This window comes from Bombina bombina, chromosome 1, assembly GCF_027579735.1.
Source record: "Bombina bombina isolate aBomBom1 chromosome 1, aBomBom1.pri, whole genome shotgun sequence".
Taxonomy (NCBI): Eukaryota; Metazoa; Chordata; class Amphibia; order Anura; family Bombinatoridae; genus Bombina; species Bombina bombina.
In genome coordinates, this window is record NC_069499.1 from 434,474,527 (window position 1) to 434,492,650 (window position 18,124).

General features: G+C 36.3%; 1 protein-coding gene across 1 annotated transcript in view; it reads left to right on the plus strand.

Annotated features, from left to right (window-relative positions):
• The window catches only part of LOC128658283 (sodium channel protein type 2 subunit alpha-like), a 380,151-nt gene extending 376,355 nt beyond the window's left edge, over positions 1-3,796 (plus strand). Inside the window, exon 28 of the mRNA XM_053712819.1 lies at positions 2,694-3,796. Within this exon, the coding sequence (XP_053568794.1) occupies positions 2,694-3,796 (1,103 nt within the window). The remainder of the gene's footprint in view (positions 1-2,693) is intronic.
• The last annotated feature ends 14,328 nt before the right edge of the window (positions 3,797-18,124 follow it).

Sequence of the window (18,124 nt, forward strand, 5' to 3'; positions counted from 1 at the left end):
AGTAAATAGGTATGGCTCTAGCTATTAAAAGTTTCAGCTTCCAGTGTATATGTGAGAGAGCATCTCCTGTAATTTGGGAATGGTAATTGGAAGAGAAGAGAAGAGGGAGAAATGTTCTAGTCCTATGTCTCTGTCTATGGTACATGTATAAAAAGAGTGTTCCAAAGGGCAACCATTTAAGGTAAATGGGAGTGAAATGGTGATTGTATAAACAGTCTCTGATAACCCTAATTATGAGTATAAAGTTTTGTTAGGATGTTAAGGTTATAAAGGCGCTTGTTATAATAAGAGGGCGGGGTACCCCTTGGGAGAGGAGTGAACTACTGTAACTAGACCAGGTTCACCCAGGCATTGTATATAGACTATCAATATTTAATATGACTCCTATGTGACTTAAAATATAGTGTTGCACAGTATCTAAGATATTAAAAGATGAGCTAATTTAAGTGAAATTTGTTACGTAGTTGTCGAAGAAAATATGGTTCTAAAATAAATTTAGCCAATTACTTGCTGCAGTATATGGAGCCGACAAATTATAACCCTATCAAACAAGGTATGGTTAGTTTGGAATTATCTAGATGAGCAATGAGTGATATGTGGTTAATATAACGGGATATGCTGCTGTATATAGATTGCACAATATATAATTCAACATAAATCTCTCACATTTCAGAGGCATAACGTGACCATATAAACGGTTATAGGAACGGGGAGTATTAAATAAGTTAATTGTATACAATCAATAAACCCCCATCAAACCTTAGGGTCATCATTTTTATGGTTCATGCAAGTGAGCTAAAGTAAAGAGAAAATACTTAATCTTACAGTCTCAAATGGGGTTTAGGATAGTCTTATAGGCTGAATATAGAGCTGACAGAGACAATCAGACAGGATTATGTTCAAACATCATAGTACATATAAATGGTGCATACAGAAGTAGTATAAACAAAATATATGTATGATGAGTATATCTCAGGGATTAATTGAAAGGCGTAAAGTGGACAGCGATATAAAACAAAATCAGAGTCTGATAAAATAGTGCTGTAAATAGGTAACAGTACAGCCTGTTTTGTAGTTAACAGCGTCTCTAGAGTTAACCAATGCCTCTCCTATGCAGCTGTATAAACCTATGTGTAGGTGGCAGGGAAGGTTGAGAGAGCTGATAGGCATGCTGACACAAAACGAGTGATGTTAGTATATGAAGGTTGTCATATATTAGTAGGAACAAGCAGCTGCATATTACCGCTGTATCACACTGAGCTGTATGGCCACAAATATTATTCTGGGGACTTCCGCTGGTTCTTAGCACGGCTAGTGACTGCATCCCAGCCCACAAAGCCCTGATCAGTTCCACATCGCTTGCCGGGAGACCAACTTCCCTGTCCAAGATCATGAACATGGAGAGCTTCATAAGATTAGGCTGCTCTAACTGCCACTCAGGCAAGCCAGTATGTGACTCCTTTTCCCTTACACCAACCTGCGATGCTAGGCCTCTAATCAGCTGCGCGTTAGTCCATGTATTCTGTGCTTCCATGGAGCTGGGTTGCAGGGGGGGGGGGGTCTGCCCCACATATTGATCTGTCGAGATCGTCAAATGGGCTTAGAGATCCGAGTAGTTAGAACGCGCACCTCTCTTAGGTCTTGGTGTCCTTCTGCTCCCCATGGCAGCATGTCTGATGCATAACGCTCAGACTCTCCATCATACAACCTTATTTTAATACATTTTTTAATGAAAGGGTATCTACACACTTATAATAGGTCATCAAAAAGGCCTAGAGACACCAAAGACCACTTGTTTAAAATCCCAGAAGCCCCCTCTTTACAATAAAGCCTCAAAATAAGTTTTAATAGCTAAGTTATCACTGTGGTAATAGTGATTACCTGTTGTGAATAAATGTTCAGAAGAGGCTCATGGGAGCCCCTATGTGCACATCAAAGTTATATAACTATATATATTACAGTTATCAAATGTTTTTTTTTTTAAGTATTTAGCTAATTATGATTTTATTATTTATATAGCTTAGTTTAAATGTAAAAACATTTGTAAACAATGGATAATAGTTTTATTGGCTTTCAAATTGGATGATACAGTGCTTGCTTTTATTCTATCACTTGCACATACCACTGCTGCAATGATTATTATACCCTACACATTTCCAACACACTTACCAAAACTGCAGTTATGTAAACTGCTTTACTGTATTTTTATTGGTGATTCAATTATCTTGTTTAAATATGGATAGCAAATTTGAATACATAATTTAGAAGCTATAGTCCTTCTGCCAATCAATCCCTCTTAAAGATAATGTATCTTATCAAATAAAATGAAATAATTCCAATACTTTTAATTTTTTCCTTTTTTATTGAGATATTGTATATTTTTACCTGTCTATATACATGAAGACATCAGATCTGGTCTGCTTGTTTCTGTACTGTAGTTCAATAAAGGTGTATAATCTCCTTTTTCCATTCATTACTTTGATCAATACCTTGAAAATATAAGTTGCTTTCTCTACAGTCTTTACCATTTCCTGTGAGTGGAAAACTTTAACTTGCAGTAATAAAGTAGGTGACACTGCAAGTAGACACAGAACTAGGGTTTGTTCTTTAAGCACAGAGTAGTTTAGCATTCTTTAAATCCAAAACAGCTCAAATAAATTAGAAAGTAATTATTTCTTTTTTTTATCTTGCAGGTATGTTTCTGTCAAACTTGATTGAAAAATATTTTTTTTCACCAACTTTATTTAGAGTTATACGCCTTGCTAGAATTGGGAGAATTCTGCGCCTCATCAAAGGAGCAAAGGGAATTCGTACATTACTTTTTGCTTTAATGATGTCCCTTCCTGCCTTGTTCAATATAGGTCTTCTTCTATTCTTAGTAATGTTCATTTATGCAATTTTTGGAATGTCCAACTTTGCCTATGTTAAGAAAGAAACTGGAATTGATGATATGTTCAACTTTGAAACTTTTGGCAACAGCATGATCTGCTTATTCCAGATCACGACATCTGCTGGGTGGAATTATTTGCTTGCGCCAATGCTAAACAGTGGACCACCAGACTGTGACCCAAATAAAGAACATCCAGGGAGTTCTGCTAAAGGTGATTGTGGCAATCCTTCAGTTGGAATTTTCTTCTTTGTCAGTTATATAATTATATCATTTTTAATTGTGGTAAACATGTACATTGCAGTGATTTTGGAAAATTTCAGTGTTGCTACTGAAGAGAGTGCAGAACCACTGGGAGAAGATGATTTTGAGAGGTTTTATGAAGTTTGGGAAAAGTTTGACCCAACTGCTTCACAATTTATTGAATATAATAAGCTTTCTGATTTTGCAGATGAATTAGATCCACCTCTGCGTGTACCTAAACCAAATAATATTCAGCTCATTGCTATGGATCTGCCTATGGTAAGTGGGGACAGAATTCACTGCCTTGATATCCTGTTTGCATTTGCAAAGCGTGTATTAGGAGAAGGTGGAGAGATGGATTCTCTTCGTCAACCAATGGAAGAGCGTTTTATGGAAGCCAATCCTTCAAAAGTTCCCTACGAACCAATCACCACCACCTTAAGACGAAAACAGGAGGAACTGTCTGCTATAACAATCCAGCATTGGTACCGGAAGTGCCGCTTAAGAAAAATGGAGCAAGATGTCATTGTCAAAATAAGAAAGCAAAAAATTGGCTTAATTAAGTCTAAAAACTCTAAAACAGAAACAGCAGATATGTCAGCTTTCTTAACTTTACCACCTTCCTACGGTAGTGTAAAAAAGTATCCAAAAAGAAAATTATTATAAACTTCAAAGGCAAAGAAGGTTGTGGGAAATTATCAAAAGGACACAAGAATGAAAACACAATAAATATCAATATTGATAGAATGATTAGTTTACAACTCTATGCCAATCTGATTATTGTTTGATGTGTGTTTTGTGCCTATTACAGAGGTTTTTCCTGTTGTATAAGGTGGCACTTTTGTAACAGGTTAATGAGTTTATTGATGGCTACTCTCTTACTCCCAGAGAATATTCTTGCAAAGGTAATACTAACGCACTATCTCAACCAATGATTTGGATTGTGATATATTGTGTTAAACAATCACAGTAACTACTGGTGCACTTCTTTTTTCAATCAGTTAGTATTTATGAATATTGTTATTATATATACAAACACATATTGCCTCTCTAGTATAACTTTTAACTGGCTAAGTGATAAAAAAAAGCTTATGTTTTATTCTTGAAAAATGATGATCTTTTAATAAAATGCTAGTGGATCTTGACTAAAATCAGTGTTCATTGACACTGCCTTGAAAATACATAAATTTTGTAATGTTTTTTATAATCTATTGTAAACTAACACATCTAATAATGTTTGTGCCTCTGAAGTTCTATATGGTGACGATTATTTAAATTATCTACATAAAACAACAACATTATTGTATGCATTTCTGTAAAGTGCTCTTCTGTAAAAAAAAAAAAAATGTATAAAGGAATGGGATTATTTAAATGACCAAATCATCTCTGCTGTTTCATCTGGAATTATTGTTAGTCAAGTTCCGTTTAATAGCAGTGTTGTGGCCTTATTTTTGTTCAAGATTTTATAGCTAACGTAAATGGATGGTGTTTGAGATCAGAGAATAGACACTGTATTTAAAACACATGCATATAGCTTAATGAACCTATTTGAGGTAGAAGAAATTTTCATGGGAAGAAAATGGAGGTGAATCCACCTACCGGTATTTGCCTAAATGTTGCCCTTTAGCTACCAGAAAGAACAGTGCATCACATGGCAAAGCACTGCAGCTCTCTGACAGCAAGGGGGTTTAAACTGTACAGGGATTTTTGGAAAAAGAAAGCCATATTACAGATTAATGATAACTAAAATTTTAATTTACAAAAGTATGCTTTGCATTGTTTTGTCTTAATTGAAGCATACATGGTATACGGTAGGATAAAAATGAATATATTTAAACATTTGAGATTTGTAAAACAATATAAATAATGTAACATATGCCTTTTTTTCTCATCCTTTTATACATAATAAATATATATATTAAGGCTGCTATTTTTTTTGTGTTGATGAAGAAAACAGTTTACTAAATATCAGGTTGGTTGAATAATTCATTAATTGCTTAAATAAATGGATAAATGATTATAAATGTGTGTGATACATATTATGTGTAACATTGAGTCAATGGCCTAGATTCTTTAAGCTTTGGGGCATAGTGAAAAATTCAACTTGGCTCTCGATTAAAACTCTATGTTCATCATGCCATGAGGTTTGAAAATGTTCTTATTTAGTAAAGTGTACTAACCCATTGTGAGAATGGCCAATATATGTTAAACAATAATTTGAAAAATCTAATTAATTTGGATTTAGCATAGTGGGGCGAGTGTAAATCTGGTTCAATGAATCTAGTTTAATGAATTATTAACATAGATGTGTGGAGAGAGACAAGAAGCAAAGTCAGTAACTACCTATCCCATTTCAAGTTGACTTACCTCTCCAATCTTAGTGATCTAGGTCTATGAGTCAGTTTTGTTCCAAAAACTGAAACATGTTCTTGGAAAGAAAAGCAACTTACTTTATAAAAAATATTGCATCAATAAACAATTTTACAAAATATACTCCTAGTCTGTGGAGAAAAATTATAAAGAATGTATGTGTCTCGCTGTATTTAACTATTTATTATCTATCAATCTTTCTATTCATCTAATCTGTATCTATCTATTTTGGACTCATTCGTCTGTGAATAATTAGAGCTTATTATCTGTAAAAGATTCTCTTAAAACAACCACCATTATTATAGAGATTTAACTATCCACACATTCTGCGCACCCCATAATCAACACTTATTTAATTCTTTGTAAAACAAAATATTTCTATCTCTATTATGCATGCTTATAACTGCAGATTATATTCCTATACTATTTCCATTAGCACTAGGTCTTATTCCAGGCATAGCTATACAGAATACCACTTAACAGTACTTCTCATGCGGTCATTTATAAGATAACACTACTGTTTTTCTATGAGGCTGCCATTTATCATAAATATGCTTGGTCTAAAAATCATATTCCATATTTTAACAAAAATATGTCAGGGCAGAACCAGCCTTGGTCCTTCAGTCTCACTTCCAGCTACTTACTAACTATAATTAAGTTTGCTGAGAAATGTGATGTTATATTGGCCTCCCTCTTATGCAACCACAGCAAACTTTCTTTTGTTTTCTACTAATGTAAAGATTCTTTGTAATTAATCTATATTACATTTTATTTTTAAAGCTTATTTTTTGTACTATATGATTAAAAAAAACATTTTATCTGTTCATGCATTTTAATGCTCATTTAGTTTATTTGTTTTTCAAATATCTTAACTTTTCTTATACATACTTTAATGCTAAGTACAATATATTCACCCCTACATTAGAGAATATATATACTTTAATCTTACCAGTTTTATTTATAAAACACTATGGGGCATATTTATCAAGTTCCGTATGGAGCTTAATGCACTTTGTTTTGGGCGAGCCTTCAGGCTCGCTGGAAATAGAAGTTATGAAGCAGCGGTCTAAAGACCGCTGCTCCATAACATGTCCGCCTGCTCTGAGGCCGCGGACAGAAATCAACCCAATCAAATACGATTGGGTTGATTGACACCCCCTGCTGATTGGCCGCAAATTTGCTGGGGGCAGCAGTGGACCAGCAGTTCCCAAGAACTGCTGGTGCAATGATAAATACTGACAGTGTATGCTGTAGACATTTATCAATGTGCAGCGATCATGACACACTACTTTGTATCATGTCTGCTCGCACATTGATAAATATGCCCTTATAACTTTATTTTATTTTTCTGTGATTCACACCATTTTCTTTTGAGTCTTCATCATGTTTCTCACATACAATAAACCTACTTAAAAACAACAATAAAATAATTGTACCTTGTTTTGCAGCATTTAATAGCGTTTCAACATGTTTAACTGGTCACCATTGCTGTGGTTAAACATAGACATATATAAATGAGACTCTGCCTTGATTAAGCAATGACTGTGTAGAATGATGTGAGGTTAGGTCTATGAATACTGTAGCACACCTGGCTGTCTGGTGACCATTTTTATTTCTCAGAGGAGATTTACAGGAAAAGCAGGCTGTCCAAAACTAACTATACCTATTCTACATAATGAAAGCTCATCTAAAGCAATCTTTTGTAACAGTAATCCAGAATGTGTCACCAACAAAATACTATTTTTTGCAAGTAAAATAAGCACCACTGAAGAAAACACCCAGGGATTCACATATAAATCTGAGGATGCAATTTCAGAGCCTGCAACTGCAAGTTAAGAAGTAATGGTCATAAGACTGATATTCTCTCTAACCTCTCCACCATGTCTAAGGTGGCAACGTTCAATTTACCAGACCTGATACCGGTGTTTGCTCATGCAATGGTATATCTGAGCAGTAGATGCTGCCTTGCTCCCTCAAAGTTTAGGCAAACAGGTTTTCTGCCAGGCAACCTTGTACACCACGGCATATTGATAAATGGGCACTAAATGATTGAATTATCTACATTTTAAAGGCTTATGGAATACAGCCAAACATTTTAACACATTGATCAGAGTGCATTAAAGAAGCTGTTTGGGTTTTTAAAATTGGTATATTATTTCTAAGATATAAAAATGAGGATTCTAGCTATACCCATCCAAAACATGATTTTCCTATTTAGCTTCTTAGAACTGATGTACTGCTTTTAGTTGAAGAAAAAAAAAAATCAGTGGTCAGATTAAATTTTTTGTGTAACTTCTCATGCTTTAAATACTTTTCACTTTGGGCAGGGTCAACAGAGTGTTAAATATTATTTTAACACTGTAAATAATGTATCATAGTTTGACATATAACACTACATCCTCTAGCAATTGCCTTTGTATTCATTGTTCAGTTTATAATATTAAAGTGCTACAAAAGAAGTACTAAATTATGCAGATAAAAGTTTGCATTTACTAAAATTGTCGTTCAGTTAGACTTCAATATCTCTATTGATGGAACATTTGCATGGGCAAAACCTACCAGGGTTCGGAACTACCATTGGTGCAGAAGGTGCACCAGGACCCAAGTGCTGAGTGGACCCATAAGAGCCAGTCTATACATAGGCATATGCAGAATGTGTATAATCCTAATGCAGGGAAGTCTTTTATTCTTGCAGGTTGCAGGCCCACCTATATATCCTCAAAATCATTATACAGAGTAGTATTTATAATATTACTATTGCTTACTTCTGATTTACCTTTGGGTGGCTCAAAAATATTTTGCACCAGGGCATTCTGTTGAGTAGGTCTGATATTGAAACCTACAGCAATCATTTTAGTGGGTGAACTTAGGGTATTCAGTTACATCATTTAAAAATGCATCAGTTCTCAAAATACAAAAATCAAATTTGATTTAGTAAGCTCTTTTCCTTACAGTAAAGATGTTATAACTACTTATATTCATTACCTGGTCTTTTTAAAACCAGTATGTTCATGGACTTTTTTTTAATGTGTATTACAGTATCAGAGATAGCTCTTACTGTGTATGAATGTAACTTTAGTTCTCAGCATGCCAGCTCTGTGATCTCAAAAATACAAATGCAGCCGGCACTTCTCCAAAGATAAAAGACATACGGCTAGATTTAGAGTTTTGTCGGCAAAGACCCGCGTAGCTAACGCTGTTTTTTTTCCCAACGCACCATTCCAACAACACTGGTATTTAGAGTTGTCTGAGGGGCTGCGTTAGGCTCAAAAAACGGTGCGTTGAGCCTAATTTAGCTCCACTTCAACCCTCAATACCAGCGTTGCTTACGGTAGCGGTAAGCTGGAAAAACGTGCTCATGCACGATATCCCCATAGGAAACAATGGTGCATTTTGGGCTGAAAAAAAACCTAACACCTGCAAAAAAGCAGCGTTCAGCTCCTAACGCAGCCCCATTGTTTCCTATGGGGAAACACTCTCTGAGTCTGCACCTAACACCCTAACATGTACCCCGAGTTTAAACACCCCTAACCTTACACTTATTAACCCCTAATCTGCTGCCCCCGCTATCGCTGACACCTGCATAATATTATTAACCCCTAATCTGCCGCTCCGGACACCGCCGCAACCTACATTATCCCTATGAACCCCTAATCTGCTGCCTCTAACACCGCCGACCCCTATATTATATTTATTAACCCCTAATCTGCCCCCCAACGTTGCCGCTACCTTACCTACACTTATTAACCCCTAATCTGCCAACCGGACTTCGCCGCCACTATAATAAATGTATTAACCCCTAAACCACCGCACTCCCACCTCGCAAACACTATAATAAATAGTATTAACCCCTAGTCTGCCCTCCCTAACATAGTCGCCACCTACCTACAATTATTAACCCCTAATCTCCCACCCGCAACATCGCCGCTACTATAATAAATTTATTAACCCCAAAACCTAAGTCTAACCCTAACCCTAACACCCCCCTAAGTTAAATATAATTTAAATGAAACTAAATAATATTCCTAAATTAACTAAATTAATCCTATTTAAAACTAAATACTTACCTATCAAATAAACCCTAATATAGCTACAATATAACTAATAATTACATTGTAGCTATTTTAGGATTTATGTTTATTTTACAGGCAACTTTGTATTTATTTTAACTAGGTACAATAGCTATTAAATAGTTAATAACTATTTAATAGCTACCTAGTTAAAATAAGTACAAAATTACCTGTAAAATAAATCCTAACCTAAGTTACAATTAAACCTAACACTACACTATCATTAAATACATTAAATACATTACCTACAATTAGCTAAATTAAAATACAATAAAATAAACTATTCTATAATACAAAAACAAACAAACACTAAATTTTCAAAAATAAAAAAGAATTACAAGAACTTTAAACTAATTACACCTAATCTAAGCCCCCTAATAAAATAAAAAAGCCCCCCAAAATAAAAAAAATTCCCTACCCTATTCTAAACTACCAAAGTAATCAGCTCTTTTACCAGCCCTTAAAAGGGATTTTTGCGGAGCATTGCCCCAAAGTAATCAGTTCTTTTACCTGAAAATAAAAATACAATACCCCCCCAACATTACAACCCACCACCCACATACCCCTACTCTAACCCACCCAAACCCCTCTTAAAAAAACCTATCGCTAACCCGCTGAAGATCTCCCTACCTTGAGTCGTCTTCACCCAGCCGAGCCGAATTCTTCATCCAAGGTGCGCAGAGGAGGTCCTTAATCCAGTAGAAGTTTTCATCCAAGCGGCAAAGAAGAGGTCCTCCATCCGGTAGAAGTGTTCATACAGGTGGCATCTTCAATCTTCATCCATCCGGAGCGGAGCCATCTTCAATGGAGCCGACGCGGAGCCATCCTCTTCAACCGACGACTTCCCAATGAATGAAGGTTCCTTTAAGGGACGTCATCCAAGATGGTGTCCCTTCTATCAGCCAATCGGAATTAAGGTAGAAAAAATCTGATTGGCTTATGCAATCAGCCAATCAGATTGAAGTTCAATCCGATTGGCTGATCCAATCAGCCAATCGTATTGAACTCACATTCTATTGGCTGTTCCGATCAGTTAATAATTGTAGGTAGGGAGGGCAGATTAGGGGTTAATACTATTTATTATAGTGTTTGCGAGGTGGGAGTGCGGCGGTTTAGGGGTTAATACATTTATTATAGTGGCGGCGAGGTCCGGTCGGCAGATTAGGGGTTAATAAGTGTAGGTAAGGTAGAGGCGACATTGGGGGGCAGAATTAGGGGTTAATAAATATAATATAGGGGTCGGCAATGTTAGGGGCAGCAGATTAGGGGTTTATAGGTATAATGTAGGTGGCGGCGGTGTCCAGTAGGCAGATTAGGGGTTAACATTTTTTATTATAGTGGCGGCGATGTGGAGGGGCCTGGGTTTAGGGGTACAAAGGTAGTTTATGGGTGTTAGTGTACTTTGTAGCACAGTAGTTAAGAGCTTTATATTCACGCGTTAGCCCATAAAGCTCTTAACTACTGACTTTTTTTGGCGGTAGGAGTCTTGTCGGTAGAGGGTCTACCGCTCACTTCTTCAAAGACTCCAAATACCAGCGTTAGGCAGATCCCATTGAAAAGATAGGATACGCAATTGGCGTAAGGGGATCTGCGGTAGCCTGGAGTCGCGGTGAGGAAGTGAGCGTTAGACCCTTTCCTGGCTGACTCTAAATACCAGCGGGCGGCCAAAAGCAGCGTTAGGACCCCTTAACGCTGCTTTTGATGGCTAACGCCAAACTCTAAATCTAGGTGATAATGTTTATTTGTCACAAACTTTAAAAGACAAAAACAGGAAAGATTACATCTTACATGTTTCGGCGACTGCCTTAATTATAGATGTCAGCTCTGTCATCTCCCAGAGGGTAGTGGCTACATTAACATAGTAACATAGTAGATGAGGTTGAAAAAAGACCGAAGTCCATCGAGTTCAACCTATACAAATCTAAAATATATAAAAAAATCTCCAGTTAAACTTAAATAATCCCACCCATTTAATACTAGCAATCATATCCATGAATTTTGTTTATAGACAGAAATGTATTCAAACAATTTTTAAATGTATCTAGGGTATTAGCATTCACTACCTTCTTTGGTAATGACTTCCACAATTGTTTTGCTCTTACAGTGAAAGAAACGTTTCCGTTGCAGGAGATTAAATCTCCTTTAATCCAACCTAAAATTGTGACCTCTGGTCACAAACAATTTTCTTGGAATAAACAGAGCTTCTGCCATCTCTGTATATGGGGCCTGAATATATTTATATTAAGTAATCATGTCATCTCTTAAGCGCCTTTTTTCTAAAGAAAACAGACCCAGTTTGGCTAGCCTCTCCTCATAGCTTAAATTCTCCAATTGGCTTTGTGGCCCTTCTCTGAACTTTTTCTAGTTCTGCAATATCTTTTTTTTGCGATCGGTCCCCAGAACTGCACTCAATACTCAAGGTAAGGTCTTACCAGGGCTTTTATAGTGACAGAATTATGCTTTCCTCCCTTGAATCAATGCCTCTTTTAATACATGCTAGTATCTTATTAGCATTTGAAGCTGCTGCCCTGCAGTGTGCACCCATCTTTAGCTTGTTATCTATTACTACCCCAAATCCCTTTCCTCCTGTGTTTGGCTAAATCTTGTCAGTATATTTATGAAAATCTTAGCAGTATTCTCCAAACAATGTGTGAGTATTTGGAAGGGAATATATTTAACAATCTTCCTTTAGACTGAACTCACAATCAATATACTTCTACTAAGACAACAAATAAAATTAATATAAATACCTGAACTCTTTTATTTAGTTAATATCCATGAACATTTTTGAAATATATTTGCAATAAAAGAAATATGAAATAATATTATATGCGTTTGAAAACTATTTAAATATGCTATGCAAAATTCATACACGCTTATATTAAAAAACAGCCTTATTTACAAATCTTTTAACATCCAAGCAATACAATTTTAAACTGTGCTCTTAAGCAATAGGATAATATATATATTCTGCTATTTAACTGCAATTTATTCTAATACAAAATTAACTGACAATATCAGAACTTGCATAGATGAGTTACTTAGCCAATCAGACACAGAATTAAACAACAATACAATATATAGGCTGTGACTAGCAATTTAAAATACAATATACACTTCTGAATTATTATTATATATTTGCATTTGCATAGATAAACAATTTAAGATTGGGATTAGTATAACAATACATAGGCTATGAAATGCTAACTTGAAATATTTCCTTAACTCTGCTACATACAGCAATAGTAAATGTTTACTTTAAATGCTTGCATACAAACAGGCAGGCTAAGAGCTATTTAAGGTTATATAATACAATCTAAAAGCCCAATTTGTTCTTTGCAATTCAAAAATTGTAATTTTACTGTAGTGGCTATGCATAAAACTTATTTTACAAAAACCTTGTATACATCATCAAATAAACCAGTCGATATCCGGTTTCCAATGTTTTCTCAACAGGTCCAATTTCACCTCAGAAATTTCAAAATTGGGGATAAGGCATATGGAGTCCAATAGTAGGTGTGTGCTTTAATAATAACTGCAGCAGTTATTCCTTTCTGGATCAGCCAACACAACAACCCCCTCTTAGTCTCTATGCTGGGGTTTAAATCATCTGATCTCACCCCTCCCCTTTTTGATTATTTATCAGTCATTGGTGAATATTGGAAACGCCCACGGCCTTGTCTTGGATTGGTTCTTTGCAACTGAACATGGATTGGTTTATTTGGTAAATGTGTTGTCAAGGAAATGCATTCTTTGCAACAACCAATCATCTCATGGTTGCAATTCCACATCATAACACTAGGTGGCAGCAGACGTACAAACAAATACAACAAGACCATTTCCAACATTTTTAAGCAAGTTAATTTTTTTTTTATAAAATGGTTATTTAATCAGATCACACTCTCTGCATTAATCATATATAACCCCAATTACAGATGGTTAATATTAGGTTATTTTTTCTGATTATTCTGATACCAAATATGTTATATTATTAACATTTTATTATATTAAGGTAATTTAATACTGCTAATTATTAGCTTAAAATGCATTATAATTTTATCAGTATTCTGGCATTTCTTTGCAAATAACAGCTTATTTTTATATCTCCAGATTGGTAGTATTTAAAACTCCTGATACACTGCATTCACCCAGATATAGTATGTGACATTTCTGTGTATTTCTTCCTGAATACATAAATCCTGTTTATGTCGATCTGAAATAAAAATAAATGTTAATGATCACTTCTCTTCAGGTCCATAAACATCGTTTCATGTTCTTAAACACACAGAGGCTAAGATATTCATGCTTTCAAAATATGCATGTCTTGTATTTATTTTTCTAGTATATTTTATTTGAAATCTAACTACAGTTGCTTTGAAATCATAATGTAAGCCATGTGCCTTCATTGTGTGTTGTATGTTCAGAGTCACACCTTAGCATTTGTCTGTGTTTTCTCTGTGTTATCTTAATCACCACATCTGGTATTTTCCAGGGTTAGTAATCACACAGCATGAGCCACTCAAACAAATCTGTGCTAATTACCAGTCCCTTTTGAAAAATGCCTGCATTTTTCACATCTCTTCAGATGGGTCGGCATCTTCCTTGGAGGAAATCCATATATGGGCCTGTATCCTGAAACTGTGTTAGTTTCCATTTCCTTGCTAAATTATACAATTGCATAATTTAGCATATTGAGTGTGTGAGATCTCCCAGAAACAATCTTTTGTTCTACTTTTAGCCAAGAATGTCTCCTGTGCAATTGAAGAAGTGGGGGAGAACTATACCTGTCTGAAGTCAGTTCTGAATGCAATGATTTATTTTCTACTGATCAGTGAAAATATCTGATCAAAGATACAGATTTATTAATCTTGAAATATATAATCAAAATATATATTTATTAATCTCACATATACCTTGACATAAATCCCCCTTTCAATTTTAAATAGATGTAGGACACATGTATTTAAATTGGCCTAAAGTCAATGGTATTTGGTGAGGACGTTAACCGTATACATCAGAGGCAGTCCTTTATGTAGGAAGTTTGTTATTTTGAGCCTTCATGTTTATCAGTTAGGCATCTTTAAACTACAGTATGTCTTTAGTTAATTTGGGGATATGACACTTCATTTTCCCTCTATGATTTGTAGTTGGGATCTTGGATGACACGCTCGCAATTGATTGATATGGACCCATTTATCTATGAAACTTTCATTTTTGGGGATCCTTATTTTATAGGCCACTGGAGATATTTTGTCAGTAATGACGAAAGGACCTTTCCATGAGGGAAGAAATTTCTTCTCCCTAACCTGATCTCTTCCAAAGTTATAAAGATAAACTTTATCATTTATTTCATATTCCTTTTTGGATGTTTTGAGATCATAATAGGTTTTAGTGGCAGTTGCGGCTCTTTCTAAATTCCTTTGAGCAAATGCAAAGGCATGTTGCAGATGTTTTCTTAAGTTCTCCACCTATTGATGTGTATTGGCAGCGTTTATCAAGTTTTGGTCTGATGTACGGTACAGCAGATGTTGAGGTAGAACCATTCTTCTACCAGTCATCAGCTCAAAAGGTGACATTTTGGTAGCACTACTTGGAGTTGCTCTTAATGCCATTAAGACCAGAGGTAGTTTTACATCCCAGTATTTACCTGTTTCACTCACAAACTTTTTGAGGATTTTAACAATGGACTGGTTGTAACGCTCTACACTACCACTTGAGGCAGCTCTATAAGCAATATGGAGCTTTCTTTTAACCCCTAGTATTTTCCACATTTTGGTCATCACTTCGCTAGTGAAGTGGGTCACCCGATCTGACTCGATTCTTTGGGGCAGACCAAATCTGGAAAACACATGGTTGATGAGCAACGCCGCACATGTTTCAGCACTATTGTTAGGTGCACTAATGCACTCTACCCATTTAGTGAACAGGCATGTCATGGTTAACATGTATTTGTTACCTCTTGATGATCTTGTTACTGGACCAATAAAATCAATTTGTATATCTGACCATGGCATTACCATCCCCCTTTTCTGCAATAGCGCTCTATGTGTTGGTGCAGTGGGTTGGAGCTGTGGGCAGATTAAACACCCTTGACAGTAGGTTTGAACATCTTTCAACATGTGTGGCCAAAAAGCATAATCACGTAATATTTCATACGTGAGTTTGGCACCACGATGACCAGATGTGGGAGCATCATGGGCATGTTGTAGCATTAGACCTCTGAACTTGGCGGGTACTACCCACTGCTGGATGCCAGTTTTGGAGGTTCTAATTAACAAACCATCCTGTAACTTGAATTGTGATCTAGATTTTATTAAGATTCTAAGATCTTCCTTGCCAATACAATCATCTTTTGAGATGGGATTGTTTTCAGGATCTTCTATGTGTTTATAGAAGATGCCTACAATGGGGTCTTCTTTTTGACTAGTGATCAGGTCCTCACTAGGAGAATCCTGACTCCATTGTACCAAGTTAGGCTCACTCTGTTGTTTTGCCTGGTTTCTGGTAATGGCTTCTACCTGAATTGCACCCATTAAATGGTCAATATTAAGGAGTTCTCCAGTTATGGCTCCTTGTTTGGCTAATGAATCCGCAAGATCATTGCCTTCCTTATCAGGACCTAAAACTCTGGAATGACCCTTGGTCTTTTTCCAGTGTATGGTTAAATCATTGGATACCACCAGATTATCAATCTCGCAGAACAACTTGCCATGCTTGACTGGTTTGTTATTGCTTTTCTGCATGCCATTTCTTTTCCAAGTTGGCAGGTATTCAACAAAACTGTCACGCACATAATTTGAGTCAGTTATGATCACAAATTCATGAATACCATGTTCAATAGCCATTTCAATGAAAACAGAAGTTAGTTCTGCAACTTGACTGGATCTTGGTCCAATGTTGAAACCTATAGATATATTTGGGAATCCATTTGCCCCAGTTATACCAATGCCAGCGACTAATCTGCGCTCATTATCAATAGTGGCATGGTAAGAACAACCATCAACATACACCCAAGGTAATGTTTGGCAATTTTTCTCATTGTACATTTTATATGGGGAAAGCAATTGTTCTTCCAGAAAATCATCTTCTGATAATTCTTCCCCAGGATCTCTAGCAGTACAGTCGTGGAGCTCAGCAAGCCCTTGTGCGACTGGATTCTTTTTGTTCTGCTTGTATCGAATTTCTAATGGCCAGCCTTGCAAGGAAAGGGTCCACGCTGTTATGCGGCTATTTGACAAATTCCCATCTCTTATACTCTCACTTTGTAAATATAGCAAAGGCTGGTGGGCTGTTTCTACAATCATTTTCTCGCCCTGTATATAGCTGCAGAAATTTTGTAGAGCCCATACAGTAGATAAGAGGGCTTTTTCGCAATCGTTGAACTTTATTTCTACTGGGGATAGATTTTTGCTCGCATAAGCAATGGCTTTGTTCAAATTATCATGCTTTTGGTTTAAAACAGCACTCATGCTTATATCTGTGTAACCTGTCTCTAAGAAGAAAGGTTTGCCACCTTCAGGGTACGCTAAGCAAGGTGCTTGAGTGAGTTTTCTCTTCAGCTCTCTGATGGCTGTCTCTTGAGATTCACTCCAGTGCCATTTCACATCTTTCTTTAGAAGAAGTAGTAGTGGTTTAGCTAATTCCGCATAATTATCAATGAATTTGCGAGAATAATTTGTCATACCCAGGAATGATCTCAATTCCTTTAAGTTAGTTGGGTTTTTAGAATTCACTATAGCTTCCACCTTTCCAGTGCATCAGGCATAGCCTTATGCATGAATACAGCAAATTCATGTCCAGAATTTATGTATCCAAATGGAAGTCTCTGGAATGCATATTGGACCTTTTGGAAAGAGAACGCCAGCTTATATTGGTCCTCTTCATGTACCTTTATGGTCCAGTATCCCTGTGCACAATCAATGGCAGTGAATATTTTGGATCCCTGCATTTGTGCTAGGCACTGTTCAATGTATGGTACAGGCCAGCCAGACATGTATACTCGTTTGTTTAGCTGTCTTAAGTCAGCACACAAACGCCATTGTTCATTGGGCTTAAGGACACCTAGAATAGGATTATTATAAGAGCTGTGCACCTGTCTGATAATACCTCTTTCTTCCAAATTCCTTATGATCTCTGCAAGAGAATCATATGAGTCTAAGGGAAGTCTGTATTGTTTGACAAATACAGGTGGCGCATTAGGATCTGTTTGTATCCTTGCAATGTGTAAGTCTGTAGTACCACAGTCATAGGAATCCTTAGCGAAAATATCCTTGTACTCCATCAGGAGTTCTCGCAGCTGCTGGCGTTCATCATCGCTGGAACAGCCATTAACTAAGGATATTTGCTCTTCGACTATTTGCTGAAATCCTGGAAAGATTTCAGGCTGTCCTATTTCATAGGCTTCTTCCAATCTAGAGGTGAGATCCCCTTGGTTATAGTTTACATTGCTCCCATGACTCTGGGTATTGGGGTAATCTTGCTGCTCTTCAATTTTACAGATGCCTTCCTCTGAGCTGAAGGGATAAATAGACTGAACATTAAATAGGCCCTCTGG